At 38.9% G+C, this 20993-nt stretch overlaps 1 protein-coding gene and 1 long non-coding RNA gene across 2 annotated transcripts; one reads left to right on the forward strand and one right to left on the reverse strand.

Annotated features, from left to right (window-relative positions):
• Nucleotides 1–392: 392 nt before the first annotated feature.
• LOC129763533 (uncharacterized) lies at nucleotides 393–901 on the reverse strand. The gene is made up of 2 exons (XR_008740958.1): nucleotides 789–901; nucleotides 393–722 (listed from the first exon to the last, which is right to left on the reverse strand). It is a non-coding gene; the product is annotated as an uncharacterized LOC129763533 (long non-coding RNA).
• A 7986-nt stretch (nucleotides 902–8887) lies between these two features.
• On the forward strand, nucleotides 8888–10753 carry LOC129761073 (uncharacterized). Its single transcript, XM_055758775.1, has one exon. The coding sequence runs from the start codon at nucleotides 8888–8890 to the stop codon at nucleotides 10751–10753; it is 1866 nt and encodes a 621-aa protein (XP_055614750.1).
• The last annotated feature ends 10240 nt before the right edge of the window (nucleotides 10754–20993 follow it).

Consider the following 20993-nt stretch of genomic DNA (forward strand, 5'->3'; position numbering starts at 1 on the left):
TCCTGCTTCTGGCAGGATCGCCAATGTGAATGACACAGCTCCGTGGAGTATCTTTGAACAGCAAGATTTTATTGCAGAATTCTGTAGAATAGAGATTTCAAATTCATTTTCTCGATTCTAAATTCCAGATTCCAGATTCCTGGTTAGCAAAAGACGTGAAATATTTGAAAAGTGAAATACAATGAGTGATCCGAGCTTGTTGCAATCAATTGATTTTAGATGGATTCAAACTGTTAAAGTGATCGTGTTGCAATCAATTGATTTTAGAAGTATTCATACTGTTAAAGTGATTCTCGCGAAACATCAACAATATAGTGCTAATAACGACCTGAAATACTGTATAAAGGTCAATAAATCGCTTGAAGTCGCCGATGATATTCGAAACAACATACTACCCCTTGTTATTTTGCATATTTATTGCTATTTCTGTGGTAATTCAAACTGCGAAACAAAAGAATAAATGATATCATCAATTTCTATAGTTTATGTTTTTATCTGAATTGTGGAGAAACATCCAATTTACAGAACACACTGAAAACGCTATACAGATGTGCCGATTGAAGGCTACTTCGTAATCCTTGGGCCATTCTAGCAATTGTTGAAGTGGTCATCGTCGCACATTGCTACACCTTCATGATTGCAGATGCAAGTATTACCACATTCGTCAATAAACGTCTCGTCACGGTTGCATACCAGCTCTGGATGTGGCCCAGGAGATCCTGCTGCTTAAAATTACCGGGGTACTGTAGGAATTTGTATAAATAATTGACATAGTACCAGAAACTTACCAGAAAAGCCACAAAGTATAAGTATTAACATCACCAATGACCCCATCAGGAAATATAATTTGAACATGACTGCTCAATTTTCTTGCAAACAGTCTACCACTAGTTGGAGTTCGAAAGAAAGTAGAATACTTTTATTTGGTATCAGCATAAGCTCCCTATAATCTCCTGAAAGAATCAATTTGCGATGCTTCAGACCGCGGGCTGTGTTTGATTAGCGTAGCCAACAAGTCGCCTAGAATTTCGTATTTGGAAATTGGTAAGTCACAGTACTTGAACACGAAAAAATTCGCACACAAATCCGTACAAAAATTACTGTCATTCATTTATTGTATGATTAAAAATTATCTAAATTTCATTGAATTACGTTGAAAGTGTATATTGGGTCATTTAACTCTTTGTGGTCGTTTGTCTGCTCTCAGCCACCACAGCAAGAAACCATGCTAATCTTATATTTTACTCAACCAAGTATCAGTTTATGCTTTTCCTGAACGAAGCTTGATGTCTAGTGAACCTGTTCACGGATCAATACGGTGCTCCTATGAGTAATAGATAACGGAACTCAGTATCAAACAAAGTAGTCACCCACACAAGACAACGCACAGTGTGTTGATTGCATAGGAATGTGGAACATAAATCATAACAGCAGAATTCAGCCATTGCTGAAAAGAAAAAAGATTGTTCATAAGTATCAGAACTACTGTTTGCATAAGTGTATCATATTATTTGAATAATCGCAAAAGTGTCTCAAGCGACAAAATATTTGTTCTTCTAAAACGAAAAGTTCTGATAGACTCGGACCACAGAAATCATTATTATATCATTGATTCAAATAATGTTGAAGTAGTTGTTTTTAAAGCGCAAAATACATGTTTACATAAGTGTATTATGTAATCTGAATAATCTCATGTAAAAAAACCTTTGATTGTTAAAAAAAAAAGTACTGATCTTTTCAGATACACATTGCTGGCATTAATTACACATTTATTACATCAATGGCAAAAGTGTCTCATATTCAACGGATAATAAAACTAAAATAATGTGTTGATTATACTTCATATCATTTACTCTTGGAGAGGGTTTCGGAAAATTTCACACGAAGACGAATTTTAAAATATAATATTTATATATAAACACCACATCAAAACACATTGTAAAGTTAACACATATACATAGGTTAGAAAAAAATAAAAACAATGTTTATTTTTCATAATCTTGTATTTATCACTGCTTTTTCAAGGAAAAATAATTCCGACCAGTACGATACCCATGCCCAAATTTAATGCGACCGCAAAGAGTTAAAAGGCGGTTACATTTTTTTTGCAAACAAAGTTTGGTAATTCACCAATCCTGTTAAAAGTTATATTGATTTGAAAATTAGTTAGAGTTTCTAAAGATAAATGTTCTGTGATGCTTTTTTACTACAGAGAAGGAAAATATGCAACAGAAACACGCAGAAAAAAATGTGAAGTTCACAGTACGTATAGACTAAGTAAACGCATGATGCAGGAGTTGTTTGGTCGAATTTGTTATAGAAATTTTAATGTCGAATTTGTTATAGAAATTTTAATGTCAAAAATCAACCTCAGTCTGCTCGGTCAGTCTTAGAAAAAGCTGAGCAAGACCGGTATACATGCTGTTAGGAGATATCTAATGCATTAACAATCAATCATGTGCCAGATTGAATTCACTTTAAAAATATCGGCTTCACAAAACACTCGATGTTTGGTTGTCACATCAATTACGGCAAAGGAACTTGATTAACCGAGCAAAGTACTACTAGACGCAAAATGAGGTGATGCTGTGTTTATGCTGGAATTGGAAGTGTTACCGTATGACTTCACGATTAAATCAAATCTTTACTTATCACAACTGGGTAGATTACAGGAAGCGATTCAATTAAAAGACCAGTATTGATAAACAGAAAGGTCTGTTGTCTTCCATCATGACAACGCGAGACCACACACATATTCGATGACGCGCCAATGAAATTGATTCTCGAACAATTGTTATTCAACGATTGAACAAAAACCGCGGTTATTTTTCAAATCACGTATGTAATAGAAACACAGTAGGCATTTGTTGCTACACCCAAAGTTAATTTTTAGCACATGTTATGGCAACCCGATTTATTACATTAAATGAGCTGAAAAATAACAGAAAATGTTCTACTTCCCAATACATGTATATCATCTATATAATATATATGCTAGAGCCAATCTGAGTGAGCGAAACAGAAGACACATTTAAATGAAAGCATATGAAAGCTTTTCGTATAGTTTGCCAAATACACGGCTCAGACAGAGAAAAATATATTCTCGTTCATGCTCTTCTTTATCCTCTTAGAAAACACTTTCCAACTTCATTTTATGATGAGGTGTAATATTAACACGCTTCTATGTAACATCACTGGCAGCTATATGGATAGTGTGGTCGTGTGAAATAACTTTGCATTTCAGCCGGCACTGCTTCGATCCCCATTGACATCGTATGGACATTTTTTTGGCATAATCCCAAATGAAATGAGAAGACAACAGAAAGAGATGTCTCCTCGCATACATACAAACCATTTTTAAGCTTTAAAAACAGCTCATTATTTGCACATTTGACCCTCCAGCACACGAAATGGCATCATTTCTGCCAAAGATGAAATGTTTTCAGACTACGCTAGTTTGAGTGTAGGATAATTTTATTTGTTCACACCGATTCCCTGGAAAAATCGCAAAGGAAATAAGAGCAATGGAAATAACTGTATAGAAAAAAGTGTAATGCCACAAAAATCTACTGAAAATATGCTCACGCGGAAAAAAACTTCATGGGTATAAATGCCACGCGGAAAAAGCGCAATAATTTTATTAATCTCTTATTTCCAAAAATAGTTATACAGGGTGGGCCATTTAAAGTGGAAGCATCTGGCAACCCCATAACTTTTGACAGAGATGTCAGATTAACAAATGTCATACCGCGTTGGAAGCGTCATTTCAGTACAATTTTAACCACAATTAACAATACACACCTAAACAACGCGCTGAAATTGTTTAGCTGTACATTCAAAATAACTTCTCAATTGTGTTAACTAATCGTGCGTGGAAAAATTAAAATAAAGTTAAAACATCGCCTGGAGACAACACTATACGTCGATTATATGCCAAATTTATATCGTCTGGTAGTGTTGGTAATGCCAGTCATCTGTTCAGACAACGACCAAGACGTTTCGACGAGAATATTGATGCCGTTCGAGCCAGTGTTGCAGAGACTCCATCGACATCAGGTCGCCATCGTTCGCAAGAGTTAGGCATCGCTCGAACCACTCTCCAACGCATAATTCGTGTTGATTTGAAAATGTTTCCGTGTAAAATTCAAATGGCTCAACAACTTAACCCATCTGACTTACCACGTCGACTTGATTTGGCGAAATGGACCATCGAAATGGCCAAAAATGAACGTGGTTTTTGACAAAAAATCATAATGTCTGATGAGGCGCTGGCCACCGAGATCACCTGATTTGACGCCTCCTGACTTTTTTTTATGGAGATATTTAAAATCCAAGGTATACACTGGTAAACCAAGGACCCTGGCTGCGCTGAAAGACAATATCCGACAAGAAATTGCTGCCATATCGGCCGAAACATTGGGCAAAGTGATGGAAAATGCCGAAAAAAGGGCACATTTTGCGGTCAAGGCCAGAGGCGGTCATTTACGAGATATCATAATCAAAAAGTAGTTAGAACAAATCTCCTTGGACCAAAATAAATGAATTTCAAAAAAAAAATTTAAAATTCCACTTCTTTACTTTGCTATTGCAAAAACAAATCCTTCCACTTTAAATGGCCCACCCTGTAGGTCTAAACAAAAAATATCTACGCCCAAAGTTAATTTTCAACACATGTTTTGACATCCTGATTTATAACATTAAATGAACTTGAAATAACGCTACACTGCTAGTCTTCCATCCTACATTTGTATAATACGAGGGCAGTCCAATAAGTACTTAGCCTACAAAAAAAAAAAAAAATTTTGGAAAAGTGGCGATTTATTTCTCAACATAGTCTCCGTTTAGCTCGATACACTTGACCCAGCGATGCTCCTACTTCTTCAATCCATCTGAAAAACATCTGAATCTCGAGGTCGGCAAAGTAGGCCACTGTGGCGGCGATGACCTCCTCATTCGACTCAAATTTCTGTCCGGCGAGTGACTTTTTCAAGTTTGGAAACAAAAAAAAAGTCGCACGGGGTCAAATCTTGAGAATACGGTGAATGGGGCAACAGTTCGTAGTACAATTCGACCAATTTGGCCATGGTGACGGCGGAATGGATTTTTTCCATTTTTCTGAATCCGCGGACACGCCCGCTTTCACATACGGTCTAAACAAAACTACGAGCATGCATTTTGTGTCGTGACAACGCGCTCTGTGCGAAACAGTCTCCACAAAGTGTTGTCACGTCACACAATCAATTAGTAGTATTAAATAAGGATTTCACCGTATTCTAGCAAGCTATACACTAGTTTTTATGTTTTTTTATTACGCTGAATACTTCTCACTTTCCTCTGAGATATCCCCTTCCCCTTCCAAAAGTACAGGGAAAGGTGGTCCTAGTCCGACCGATTCTCCTGAACCTGCCTCCCTTTGTATCTCAGGAACGATGCTTCCTACCGATTTTTCAGTAGTGTCAAATAAAAGGTGTTACAATACACTTATACACTGTTAATTTGATAATATGGAGACCTTTTTCTGGCTCTCTTCTTTCTAGCGTTTTAGCGCCATTTTAAGTTTTCATTGCTTCAATAACAGAGAAGAAATATTTTTGACCTGTTTGGGAAATGAGTTCAATGTTCTGTTAGACTGCGAAACTTTACAAAACAAAACAATTTCAATTGCTTATGGTATGCTCATCAAAATAAGCTATATAAATTGAATCTACCTGTTGCCTTTAGTATACGGGATGCCGTTATTTGGGAAAAGTTGGGGTAGTCCTAAGCCGAGCTACAGTTTTTACATCATGATTGTTTAACACGTTCACTATGGCGCTTGCCATCAATAGCTCGCACAAGCCTGGTTCATCGAGTGGCGTTTCTGCTATCAGAAACTTTTGATAAACTCTGTGTATGCATTCCTGTGCAACGGCGTTTATGTTTGCGTGTTGAAGATGACTTTTCCGTTGACGTTGACTTTGACCGTTGACCGTTGACGTTTGCTTGTGCATTTGTATGTGCACTTTCTTTGTCTAACTCAACGCGCGTCGCTCAAGCTAAGTTCCTTCCACTCAAACATTATCTCTTTTCGCTTAATTCCTATCTACTCACTATCAAACTTTATTCTCTTTTTACATACTTCTTCGCGCACCCATGGATATATGCCAACACTACCATTCACGATCGTATTGTGGGGTTTCATGCCACTTCCGGTTTTTTTAATCCGTTTTTAACTAACCGGAAGTCACTATCCTCGATTCCAAAATGACATCGGAATACGGAATAAGATTATGCTGGTAAGACACCCGTACCCAACATCCATATCGTATGAGTTTTCCTTTTTTGTCATTCAATACTATTATTAGCTAACTGGAAGTTAAATTATCTTATATTCTATACTCTGAAATATACGTACATCTATTGTAGACAAAACATAGGAGAACGTTCATTTGTATGTTTTGAAACGGAACTGAAATTAAATAAATTAATCATTAATGTCTAAAAGTCGTAAACAGCAAAAAGTCAGGTGTTGGCACTTTACAGAAGCATTTGACTGACAACAAGCCAATCTAACTTTAAAATATTCTCCAAATATTCTTCATGAAGGAAAGTTCCTCAATTTTACTATAACATCGTTTAATTTTGTGTGATTTATACATGAAAACATAAAAAAAATGAAGACGTGTTTGTAGCGAGTCAAAATGTTGTCACGTTACGCTGGAATGAATTGATGATGATGATGACCCATCTCATACCCCTACAAAGGTTTGAACTGGCCGATTTATCTAATAGATAATATTTATATTTAACCAAATTAAGATATCAGTATTATAAAACAAAACAGCGAACTGACTCTGTTGCAGGCATGAATTTCTATTAATCGAACATCATAAATAGGCAACAACTTTAAAAGAAAAACAATGGTCCTATCCTTATCGACATTATCATAATGATAATCCCAACTTCAGACCCAAAGTTTTTTTAAGGCATGTCAAGAAAATTTCCAACCCGGGAAGATCCTTGACAGATTGGGAATCGAACCCAATATCTAAAAGTGTCTACTTAGAACATGATAGAGATCTGCCACATTCACAAATACTCGATATAACCATCTTATGATAAGATAGTTTACGACAATTCTGAATGAGCTATCCCCATTCCAGTTTCCACTTCAGACCCACATAAAAATTTCATTATATATCAGTGTTCTGCCAGTGTTCCATTAACATAGTCCAGGCCGACCAAACCCACGCGAGGCTCAAACTCTCGTAGACAACGCTTATTACTTTTTTTTTTTACAATATACATAAACAAAACAAAAAAAATCATCATCATCAGTACGAACATGGTAGTTTAACCTGTAAATAAATTTTATTAATTTTTATCAATTGAAAACATAAATGAATGATTTAGGAAAAATTATAAAACCTGTTTACAAAACAGATTTTACGTGTGAAATACACATTTTCTTGAACTCTGCCATTGTTGCCGCACGTTTAATTTCTCTGGGCATCGAATTGAAGAAATTTATACCTTTATATAACAACGAGTTCTGCGACCTACTAAACATAAAGTTGGGTGTTCTTGCATCATTCGCGTTTCTTGTATTGTATCTATGAACATCACTTCCTCCTTTCAATTCGATCACACAAATATCGAGGCAGCATATCGTTCAAAATTTTGAAGATGAACACCATTGTCACCATGTAATAAATTCTCTGCTTCACAGATAGCCACTGTAGCGCGTCCAACATCAAACTGGAGGAAGTGTATCTACTACATCTTAAAATCAAACGCATTACTTTATTTTGTAAACGCTGCAATCTCGTTAATTGTGTATTATTTGCAAGGAAGAGGATCGACGAGCAAAAATCTATGTGCGGTGAAATCAATGATTTATACAATTTAATTTTACTGTTTATTGTCAACTCTTTCTTCAAACGACACAAAACGCCGTACTTCTTGGCAATCTTTTTGATGACATTATTGATGTGAGACTTGAAAGTTAACGTGTCAATAATAATAACTCCATACTATGCGTGACGTGACATTAACTTCTTGAGACAGTTGATACTCCTCTATTTGTGGACCGATCTTAACCAAATTTTGTGGGTTGTTAACCCTCATTGTTTGCTAAGAGAAACCCAAGTATAAAAATGTTTGAACTTAGGTTCATATGAGATGACGATCCCCAAACCATGATTCTGCACAGAAAATGGTAAAAAATAAACAGGAAATCCGGATCGAATCGAAGTGTAGTGGAGACTTCATCACTTCAATTTACATTTGGGAACGTATGAAAACGTGTGCATTTCATGCAAAAAAAACATAAGCACTCTCGCCAGATGGCATAAAAATCGACCCGGAGCTCCCAGCAAATAAAATTTGAAACAGGCAGAGCTTACGTTGCAATATTTTCTCTCCCCACATTGTTCGTAGGATGAACGCTACATTTGAGTCACAGTCATATACTAATATTGTACCTCAGATGAGTCGAACATTACGCTGCCAATTTCCGTTAATTGAAACCGTTCACTATTCCGTGTCATAACGGAATTATAACGTATAGCATATCAAACAAAACTTAGACAATTTCCGATTATGTTGGTGTGCAAGACGTCAAAACCCATTCGTAGCGATAGCAGTTAGTAATGTTGACTTTATTTCATAAAATCGTTTTGTGATTTGGCACCCTTACTGAAAGAAGTAGTCCTACGTCAAAACAGAACATGTGCAAATTAAGAACAGAAATGTATAAGTTTTTTTATGCTGTTTATCGAACTCGCCATTACCAACAAGATTCTGATGTTCGCTATTTTGAAATATCAGTATTGAAATATCAGTATCAGGTATTGGTGAATCCACGAAACATATCAAGAGCAAACTAACTGCTACGATCCGATCTGACATGTATCCATATTCAACGTCGCTTGAATTCCTAATTCTCAAAAGACCAACGGTCAATCTTCCGACTGTTCCGATCGACACTTCTACCTGGAGAATTCCAAAGGTCACTCTTGCTGATCCCCGCTTCCACGTTCCATCTGACATAGATATGGTTGTCGGTGGTGAAACCTATCACGAGCTACACACCGGCAACAAGGTTTCTATTGGAGAAGATCTTCCATACTTAATAGAGACAGTATTCGGATGGACTGTCTCAGGAAGGACTTCTGTCAACACACCCAACACTCCACAAGTTTGCCATCTCACGACTGTCGATCGAAACCTAGAAAACGCTTTGCAGAAATTCTGGGAGCTAGAAACCGTCGAACAGTGTTCCCCCCTTTCCACCGAAGAAAAACGTTGTGAAGAAATATATGCCACTACCACCACTCGCGATTCGTCCGGTCGTTATGTCGTTCGCTTGCCCCTCACCCTAGATCCGCTCATCCCCCTCGGCGAATCCCGATCCATTGCCGAACGCCGTTTTCTAAGTCTGGAGAAAAGACTCGAGCGAGATCCGACCACCAAGGAAGCTTACTGCCGCTTCATCAACGAGTACGCCAGCCTCAGCCACATGAAAAGAATCTCCGATCCAGTAGATGACACCAAAGCACACTGCTACCTTCCCCATCATCCAGTATTCAAGAATACTAGCTCAACTACGAAACTTAGAGTGGTTTTTGATGCATCCTGCAAGACATCGTCCGGATATTCCATGAATAACAAGCAACTTGTTGGACCTACTGTTCAGCAAGACCTACTGTCGATCGTCATGAGATTCCGCACTCACCCAATCGCCATCGTAGCCGACATCGAGAAGATGTATCGGCAGATTCTTCTACATCCTGATGATCGTTCGTATCAACGTATTTTGTGGCGTTCGTCTCCGGCAGAACCTATCGCAACGTACGAACTCCAAACCGTGACGTACGGCTTCGCCTCCGCGCCATTCCTGGCAACACGCACCCTTCAAAAGGTTGCACAGGACGAAGGCAAGAAATATCCTGTTGCAGCCAAAGTGGCAGTAGAAGACTTCTATATAGATGATCTCTTTTCTGGAGCAGTTGATATCCAATCCGCAATCCGTCTACGCCGAGAGCTTTCCACCATGCTTCTGTCGGCTGGACTACCCTTCAGAAAATGGGCATCGAACAACCCTGCAGTCCTATCCGATGTAGATCCTGAACACCTCGCTAATTCACCGTATCACGAACTCCAAGAACCGCAATCAGTGTCAACGCTCGGACTTGTTTGGGAACCAACGTCAGATTCAATGCGTTTCAACGTCCAATTACCATTACCAGCGCAGATCCTGACGAAGAGAAAGATTATGTCATATATTGCACGCATTTTCGATCCGCTGGGACTTGTGGGACCGATCATCACCGTTGCCAAGTTGTTCATGCAGAAGTTGTGGTCTCTGAAAACAGATTCAGGTGACCCATACGAATGGGATCGTCCGCTTCCTCAACGCCTCGAAAATGACTGGAGGCAGCTCCATAGCACGTTAGATTCCATATGCAACATCACTGTTCCCAGATTCGTCTCGCAGTCGAGAGCAACATCCGTACAACTACATTTCTTTTGTGACGCTTCAGAGAAGGCGTACGGGGCGTGTTGTTACGTCCGATCAGAAACTACCACGGGAATCTCCATACAACACTTGACAGCAAAATCCAAGGTTGCGCCGCTCTCCTGTATTCAAACAGTCGCAAGGTTGGAGCTTTGTGCGGCGGTCCTATCATCCAATCTGTACAAGAAGGTCGTGAGCTCAGTGAGCCTGCCTACAGAAGCCTATTTCTGGACAGATTCGCTAACCGTCCTTTAATGGCTGAAATCCTCTCCAAGTAGATGGAAGATATTCGTCGCGAATCGCGTCTCAACTATCCAAACAAATACCGAGGTTTCGAAATGGCGACACGTACCAGGAATAAGCAACCCCGCCGACATTATTTCTCGAGGTTGTAGCCCGACAAACCTCATCAATTGCTCTCTGTGGTGGAACGGACCATCATGGCTATCCCTCCCATCAACCCACTGGCCTCAGACGGAATTTCCAGCCATCGAAACGTCGAATTTTCCCGAAGAGCAAACCAGGGTCGCACTCTCTGCAATTACAGCCGTCGGAACACAATTCTCCGATGCACTGTTCAACCGATTCTCCAGCTATACTAAGCTTCGCCGTGTTGTCGCATACTGGATGCGGTATTTCTCCGTATTGAAGACCGCAACTCTCAAGAAACTACGTGAGGAGTTTACCTTCCTGACTTCCATTGATCTACGTGATGCAGAATTGTCATTATGCCGCATGGCACAGCGTGAGATGTTCTCCAAAGAATTACTGAACCTTACCTCAGGAAAATGTATTCCCAAATCCAGCGCACTGAAATGGTTAAGTCCGCATGTTACCACAGATGGTATTATAAGAGTCGGTGGGAGACTCAGTAACACGAGGCTACCTGTAGACCATAAGCATCCTATTGTGCTGTTAGCTAAGCACCCTCTTTCCATTTTGCTGGTAGATTACTACCATAGAAGTTTGCTACATGCTGGTCCTCAACTGATGTTAGCAACAATTCGTCAAAAGTTTTGGATCATCGGTGGTCACAATTTAGTTCGTCGTATCTATCACCAATGCCATGCGTGCTTCCGCAATAAACCCGTTTTGATTCAACAAACCATTGCCGATCTACCGTCCAGTCGTGTAACTCCTACCAGACCTTTTTCTGTGTGCGGGGTGGATTATTGTGGGCCCGTTTTTATTAAATCTCCAGTACGCAATAGGTCACCAACGAAAGCATATATTGTCATTTCTGTGTGCTTCTCAACGCGCGCAGTCCATATTGACTTGGTATCCGACCTATCAACGCCAGATTTTCTGGCTGTATTACGACGTTTTGTTGCTCGCCGTGGCAGAATGAAAGAGATCCACAGCGATAACGGAACCGCTTTTAAGGGAGCGGCGAATGAACTCAACCGAATTCACCGAATGCGGAAATCTGACCAGGAAGGGCGGAAACAAATACTTGACTGGTGTGCAGAAAATGAAATAATTTGGCGATTCATTCCTCCACGGGCTCCCCACTTCGGAGGACTGTGGGAAGCAGCCGTGAAATCAGCCAAGAAGCATTTGTTGCGAGAAATTGGTAAAACCAGCGTAAGTTTCGAAGATATGGTGACATTACTTGCGCAAATAGAAATGTGTCTGAACTCGAGACCATTAGTACCAATCCCAACAGATCCATCTGATTTGGAGGTACTTACTCCAGGACATTTCCTGGTTGGGACCAATATGCAGGCAATTCCGGATATAAACGTCAAGGATGTTCCAGACAATCGCCTGACACACTGGGAGTTGACTCAGAAACGATGGTATCCCGAATACCTCCAACAACTGCAAACCCGAGCTTCGAAAGGATGCAATCCTCCAATCCAAATTGAAGTTGGACGTGTCGTACTGCTTAAGGACGAAAATTTGTCACCCATCCAATGGCCGCTTGCGAGAATCACTAAGGTTCATCCTGGTAAGGATGGAATCACTCGAGTTGTCACCTTAAGGACAGCAACTGCGGATGCCGTATTGAGACCTGTCGCTAAAATCGCCTTATTGCCGTTATCTGAAACCTACAATACAGTGGTTCCAGCATCGAGTTCCAGCGCAAGATCCGGGTAGAGTACTCCCAAAATGCTCGATGTCTTCGAGGGAATCGAAAAGGTAATTGTGGTTCCAAATATTTTATCCGTTTTGTCAAATCTACCTGGTCTTTCATTCCCGGACGACGACGACGACGACGACGACGAGGGCGACGACCAAGGAGAGTTTCAATCCAAAAATTCTACGCAGTCCATTTTGAAATCATCGTTGTACATCGAGTATCACCTACGTTATCGTAATCCCGACGAACCATCAACCATAATCATAAGAGAGAATTGAAAGGTCTTTTTTGAAATGTCACAGCTATTTCAAGGTGGCCGGAATGAACGAAATTTAAATGAAGTGTCCAAAAACTTTTGTGCCGCCTTAAAAGCTCAACCAACCATCCAACCAGCAAAAAGTGGTTTACGTAATAGAGAAAAAAAACCTCTTTTATCTCCACACAGACCAGTCGAATTCCGAACGAGAAAGAGATCAGATCCAATATTATATCCAATCCATTTGTATAAACGTGAACGGTGGTTAAACCAATTTTGAAATTGTTAAATCGAAGTCTTTGAAGAAAATTACATCGCTGAAGGTGAAATAAATAAAATCAGCATCGTGAATTAGTGCATGTTCGAAATCTTCGCAACGATTTATAAAAGGTGTCCGAAAATAGCGCGAGAATTGCGGTGCGCTTAATCTCAGTTCGTGGCTGAGATCGTAAGCTGGAAAATTCACTTTCGATCCTTTGGGCCGCTCTAGGAAGCGGAAGAAAATCCTTCGTCCCCGGACCCCCTCTGGTAAGCCCCCATCACCTGATTCATAGTCCCCTATGCAGGCTGAGTTTTAGATGCCTCGTCCGTATGGACAAAAGTCATCACATTTAGCAACCGAACATACGAGTGTAGCATCAACATCATTCGACGTAATTCTATTACTGCTGTCTGATAAAGTCGAATGCGCCCCCGATATGATCTACTCCCGTTCCCAAAGAACTCCTGTCGACACCTCGAATGATTGTTTTGATTCGGAACCCTGATCAGTCAACGCTAATAAAATGCGAACCGCTCGATATAATTCAATTTCGTCGACGCAATCTCTCGGGATACACCTTTCAACGTAACAACTTCTCTTCGCAAATCGGACGCTCCGAAATCGAAAGTTATTTCGTGATGAAATTGCTGTCTGTTCATCTATTCTTCTCCGTCCCCCCTCACGTTGTAGTAAGGATAAAAAAGAAACGGAAAGCCTGACAGAAGATGTGTGGAATTCACAAAGTTAAGGGGGGCCACACCGAATGGAGTGAAATTTATCACGTATTGATGCTGTCAAGCAAACAGCGATGAGTGGAATCTCGTCCGAACCACGACCCGCACCCGCTCCCGGTGTTTCATCCGGTGGAGACTGTTCTCGTACAGTGGCATGATGGCGAACAACGAATTCTACGACTGCCATAAATCGTTCACGATGGCCACTGCACACGAGAAACCGAACTGGGGCTTCTTTTATTACTCTGCTGATTCGATCCGGATGCTCCCCTATCTGACCGCACAGCTTTTTTTCTTTCTCCTCTCTGTGTCTCTACTCCTGCTGAATCATGACTAGTGGCAGCTGTAAGCGAAAAGTTTGGCTGCAACACAACTCCTAAGTCTGGGGCTCTGTCCTGGGAGTGGATTTGCGTGGGATACAGTGGGAGAGAACTCCTAAGTTGATTATCATTTTTCCAACATATTTTCGACTATTGGTGGAACAAAATCAGCAGACAAATGGAGTTATTCGACTAATGAAGGCGGAGTGCTATAACTTTTACAGATGATGCAATTTTGGATTCGTTTGCTCATTTGAAGCGTGACCGCGCGTTATTTCAGATGGGTTCCTCAGCTGGGATGGGTCGCTAAGGAGTAGCCGTAGCCACTGGAGCGAGGTAAATAATGAAAAAAAAATCCAAATTCAAAGCTTTTGGTTGTTTCAGTATTACTTTTTGCTTCATTCGGGAACTGATAACAGGGTGAATAATTTACTACTGCACCCTAAAATTTTATTCATGGTTGTGTTTTCCTTGGTTATTGAACATGATCCTCCCAATCATTCACAAGATTTAAGATTGGTTCCGTACTGTCACGAAAGATACAACTAATGGTGTGGGTGTAAAGACATTGGTCATTTAAGCAACATTGCTGGTTTTTGACGTAGACTACGTTTTTCATTTCTATGCGGGGTGTAACTTCAAAGTTTCGAAAACGAGAGAATGACGCTTGGAGTGCAAGGTTTTGAACGTTAATACCTTTTTGTCGGCTAAACAGAGTGGTATTATAATCACTTCATTCGAAAGACAAAATGTCCAAGAGTTATATGATTGTTAGTTATTGATCCGAAAACTTGTTTCAATAACATAAAAGTTGCTTTGAAAACAGGCTATCTGTATATAAACGAATGCCCTCTCGGAAATCCGCTGGAATCTGTGTGTTTCTCTAACACAGATTCCAAAACCAGTGTGCTAGGGGAAATCGGCGTTGCAGAACGGATGCAAGGTGCGGTTATTTTTGTACCCGCATGCATTCCTGCCAGCGTTGCCAATGTTCCAGTTTAAACTGGATTCTTCCAGTTTTTTCGCTCCATCCTGTCAAACAGTTAAATCCGAAAATCTTCCAGTTTTTTCCAATGTTATCCAGTTTTTTATATATGTGCTTCAGTTTCACCCATTTTATGTAAAACAAATTCACAATGAATAAATATTATCCATCCCTCACCCTATCGCTTGATCTATTTTGTTTTTTTGTCATTTATCCAAGGTGCATTCATCTTGATTTTTCTTTTCTTACACACTCAATTGAGTGTTTTTCTTCTACTTACACTTCCGAACTCAATAGGGTTAGCGCGCAGTGCGTATCGTGCATATCCAAGTAGCAACGTTCAATTTATATAGATATGGATGTTCTAGGTCCTCCAAAAAATTCTGAAGTTCAGACCAATTGAACCACCATCTCAACCATGACTGGTGCAATGTTCATAGTATGAAATTTTACACAAAAAGGTTCACAGAGCCCTCGTGTTATACTGGCTTTGAGTTTATGTAAACATCAGACGTTATAGACCCACCAAATCATTCTAACGATCATAGAGGCAATGTGCTCTATTGATAATAATTGATATGAGTTGTTATATCAATTTATCTTTTTTTTTCTGCAAGTATGCGTATGTATATATTTTTTCAAAAATACTCTCTCGAGTAGGAGTGAATACTTAAGGATAACTCATGTTGATCTTGATGCCAGACTTTGGCCTGATATAAGAAATAAAATACCAAAGAATAAGACTAGAAAATTGAAGAGAAATTGCTTTTAAATACCGCAATTTGATAATTTCAATACCAAAGTAATACTGGAACAGTTTTGTTTCGGTGTTGAAAGAACGGAAAAACGTCAAACTAAAGGTTAGGTTGGAAATTTGCGTTAGAAGAAAAACAACAGAGGATTGAGGTTCGATTCGATGCAATTATCTATTACCAGATACCGTTCAAAAAATGCAAAAAAGTCCTCAAACATTGTATAACAGTAATGTTCGAATAGTGGAAAACGTCATTTTGATCTGCTCGAATGTTATGATTAATTAATTGTTTATTTCGCCACTTTATGCACTATCGGGTTGGCCAAAAATTAATTGCCGATTTCACACATAGATAACATTAATGTTGTTTGTGAATGTCTTATGTCAATGTTATGATTTGTTTTCCTCTGACGTTTGTTATCAGTCATTTTTACTTTATTTTAGAAGCACAATTGCACGTGTTTTTGTTGAAAATTGGTAATTTGGTGTGCTTCCGTGGCAGAGTGGTAAGCGTCACACCTAACGTGCCGGGGGTTCGGGTTCGATTCCCGTTCTGGTCGGGGGAATTTTTCGTCAAAGAAATTTTCTTCGACTTGCACTGTGGTCACGCGTATTCTAGAGCTTGCCACTCAGAATGCATTCAATGCATGTTATTTGGCATAGATATCTCAACTATAAGTACTAATAAAAATGACGCAAGTAATACTACGTTGAGACGGCGATGATGAGCAAACCTAAACCATGATCGAATTGGATCGTCATGTAACTGAGCGAGAGATTGCAGAGAAATTGAAACTCGTTGAAAAACCTGATGTTTGGGTACCACCTGAGCTGAAATAAATTCATTTCATTTCATTTAATAGAGCGTATTGATGTTTGCGTCTTAAACGCAATGAATTCGATCTTATTTTAAGGGAATAACTATTGGCGTTGGAAAATGGATTGATTACAATAATGTGAATCGAAAACGATCATGGTCCAAGCATGCTGAAACGCCAAATACCACCTCGAAAGCTGATATTCACCATAAGAAGGTTTTGCTTTCAATTTGGTGGGATCGGGAAGGAGTGGTATTTTTTTATCCATTCCCAAACAATCAAACGTTCAATACGGAAGTCTACTGTCGGCAACAGGTATGGGCAAAATCGCACCGAAATTCGTTCAACAACACTCATCCACAGATAAAACTCACCCTTCTATTCTCCGTTTATGCCTCACTTTATTTGAGACAGAAAACATTCACATATCATCTTCATTCTTAAGTCTAACGGAAAAATACTGTTTCGATTCCGCTCATCTATTCTCAGAGAATTTTGCATTCCCTCATTTGCCTCTCGGAATAACGTTAGATGGTGATAGAATCAAATTGGAATCTTTTGCTTGAGCCAGCGAGTGTCTCTGTAAAATCATTCGTTTTTCACTCAAATAGCAATCATTGAGCCTCGATCGCGTCAGTAAGATATAGGTAGATAGTTGAAATCGAGTTGTTTCCTGTGCACTATTGCAATAACATTTTTTTGTTTCTAGTATGAAGCGATCTAAGCCAACGCAAAAGACCATATTAACGCAAATGATTGGAGGGCGGGAAGGTGGATTCATGTGCACTTGAATGCTGACAAGGAAAAGAGTACAAAGGAAAATAAAATCATCCATACACGCAGATTCAGCCTATTTTGACTCACTCGTTATTTTGTTTCGTGCGATACTTCTAAAGGAGTATTCATTCAATGAATGTTGTTCTCCACTCTTTGTTTTGTTATGTTCACTCTCAGTCCCGATTGAAGATAGTCAGGGAGTGAAAAATGATTAATCTCATGATTGCTTGATGCATTCTTTTCGCCATGATTATTCCAAGCAGATACAAGAGTGATTAATAATGAGGTGTGGAGAAATGAGCGAATGAACTTTTCCATACTTGGTCGGTAACTGGACGAACTGAATGCAGCGATAATCGAGAAACCTCCAGAATTAGTCAATCGTAACGATGTCGTCTTCCAACAGAGTAACGCCAGGCCACACACATCTTTGGTCACTCGCCAAAAAATAATTAAGCTTGGTTGGGAATTGATATTACATCCACCATATAGCCCTGACCTTGCACCATCAGATTACTATCTGTTTCGATAATTGCAGAAATAATAGGATGGTAAAACTTTCAATGGGAAATCGTACTTGAATCAGTTTTTTGCCGATAAAAACCAAAAGTTTTACGAGCGTGGAATTATGAAGTTACCAGAAAGATGCAAAACGTCATCAAACAAAATGGAAATTATATAATTGGTTAAAGTTCATTCTATGTACAAAAAAATTATTTTATTTGTAATGAAAAAATCGGCAAAAAATTTCGGGCAACCCAATACATATAAATAAATAGTACACGAAATTTCGAAGGAAATTCTATATCTATATCTATGGGTAAAAGAATCATTTTAGATTAATCAAAGCCAATTTTCCTAAAATAAAACGGTTTTACAGCATTCCAGTTTTTTGAAAAATGTTATTGGCAACGCTGATTCTTGCAGACCGGAATGAGTTTTCCCAACACAGACTTCAAAACCAAGGAGTCTAAGGAAATCGGCATTGGAAATATATGCAAGGTGCGGGTACTTTTGTACCCATAGGTAAATGTAAAATACATTGATCGTTTAGCCATTCTTTCGTTCACATATTTTGGGAGTCCATACGTCATACGTCAGATTTGCAGCGGAGAACGTAATCTATCACAATGCAAGAATTAACCTAAATTGGAATTTGTTCACAATTGAATTCGGGAATTGTTCCGTTCAGTCACTGGATTAACCAATAATTTAATCCATACATTCAAATAATTAGTACGCCAACACTAGTCCTACGTCAACCTTGAGGTTATATCTTAGGTATAACCCACCCACACACGGATTTTGTAATTAACGTGGATTTATCCCCCGTGTAAAATAAACCTGGATGTATTTGAAATATTCAAAAAAATTAAAGGAGGTTGTGTCCAAGACACGACCAATGTTTTTGAAATGTTTTTAAAATTGTAGAATCTGTTGACTATAATTGATTGATGATTCATTCTTGCCTTCGCAGCACAATACACAAGCTGATCGCATGTCGCACTTTGTTTCATGTCAATGCATTGAAAATTTACCTCGAACGCTATTTCGGTGACCCTTTTCGCAATTGACATACACTCGGTTACAGGCGATTATATACTTGTTGCACAAGCACCATCATTCCACATCTCATAACTACTTCAATCTTTCTTTGGTACTGAATGGAAACAACAACAATGGCAATACTTGCAAGCATCAAATATTGTGCTACATGTTATTTAGTATTGCCTCAGTGTATTCGCACCTCTGGACATCGTTCGTACAACGAAAACCAACAAGCACCAAACAAGCGTTCAACATAGCATGCATACAGAGCCATACATTGATGGCTTGAATATACTAAGCATTTTGACAAAAATGAGTTTTAATTTTAAATTTTTTTTTAGTGTAGTTTTTTTTCAGTGTCGAATGTCGAATGTGTATCGTGTTTCAGTGGAGTTGATTTCTCTTCACACGGTGCATTACTAGATGCCGAATCAATACGATTACGTTGATTTGAAAAGGTAATAGAATGACTATAAATGCAGCATCCATACTTTCTACTTGTATAAACTATTTACCGTTTATATTTGATTCGGCAAATCCATAGAACGCTTCGGAATCGTCCTGATTTGATGTTGCTTAACGTTTTATCTGTTGCCGTTCATAAAATAGATTTGTATCGCTTATAGGCCGAGCCAAAGTCCTATTCAGAAAGTTTTAAGTTGAACTGCTTTGAGGGATTATTCCAAACCATCCAAAGTTCAGCCACTCCCTTCAATGAGCGTTTTGAAACACTCTCCATGACCAGAACAAGCTGTTGATGGAAATAACGCAAATTTTTCATTCACGGAGTCCAATAGTCAATTTGTGTGTTTAGTCTAAAAAACACGTGCGCAGAGATAGGTGGAGTTACGGCAAATTATTTTTTTTGTGTTTTTAATATTATTTAAAAAAATTCATTAAAATTATTAACTAAAAATTATAACATTTCCTTCTTTTACCAAAATTTTAAGGTCTTATAGGTTTAGAATTGGTAAATTTTGTAAAAATTTTAAGAAAAAAAACTTTGGCCCTTTTCAAAAAGTAGTTCAATTTTTTCGTGATTTCAAGTATCCAAAGTCTAAGTGACCAATGTCTTTACGCCCACAACATTTCGCTGCAAAGATGGTGCTGTCAATGGCCAGTCGAGTTGGCATAAATTAGTCAATTGATAATTTGGTCTCTAGGCCGCCCAAAAAGATTAAATTTTAAAAAATGTTACAAATAAATTAATTAAGATCAAGCAAATACCACATAGTTTCTTTCGTTTTGAAGAAATAACCAAGTATTGAGACAATCTTAGAAGAATATGTTTCGTTAGACGACATAAGAAAATCAAGAAACGAGAATCAAACAGACATTCTGTTTATTCTTTCGAAAATGTCATTAGATTGAGTTTAACTTTTCTATAAACATTGATAGAATAGAGCAAATATTTTCAAAAACACCGAAGCGGCTAATTCGACACCGACATAGGAGTATCCGGTATGTCCAAACAGTCTGTCCCCGAGCGGATAATATTGGTTTCTTTCAGGGATCTTCGCCCAGTCCGGTGTTCCCTCTCGAGGGTAGCAGATTGGACCGGCAACAGAAATGGAAAAATTATCATTCCCTGGCATCTTAATAGGAAAATTGTCAATACTTCAATCATTTTTCTTTTCCCACTGTTTCTATTGCTTCCCCGAACGGGAGTCCAACGGCAATATATTTTGTAAGACAAAACATGCGGAAAAGTATCACGAATATTGATTTCACAGAGTGGAGATTGCGAAAGTGCTTGCATTGCATGCTACATACTAGTGGTGGCATGAACTGAAACTTCACTCGACCAGGATATGAGTAACGATTACACTTGGTTGAATTTGAGTTCGGAGGAGTACGGAAATTTGTTCCGAGATAGCAGCCTCAATCCGATCGAAGACAATTGTCAATGGGAAATATTTATAAATTGAGAATCAGCTGTCTGGAGGAAAATCATATTG

Source organism: Toxorhynchites rutilus, chromosome 1 (assembly GCF_029784135.1).
Source record: "Toxorhynchites rutilus septentrionalis strain SRP chromosome 1, ASM2978413v1, whole genome shotgun sequence".
Classification (NCBI taxonomy): Eukaryota; Metazoa; Arthropoda; class Insecta; order Diptera; family Culicidae; genus Toxorhynchites; species Toxorhynchites rutilus.

Coding starts and splice junctions, on each gene's coding strand:
- LOC129761073 (XM_055758775.1), top strand. CDS start 8,888: ATGTATCCATATTCAACGTCGCTTGAATTCCTAATTCTCAAAAGACCA.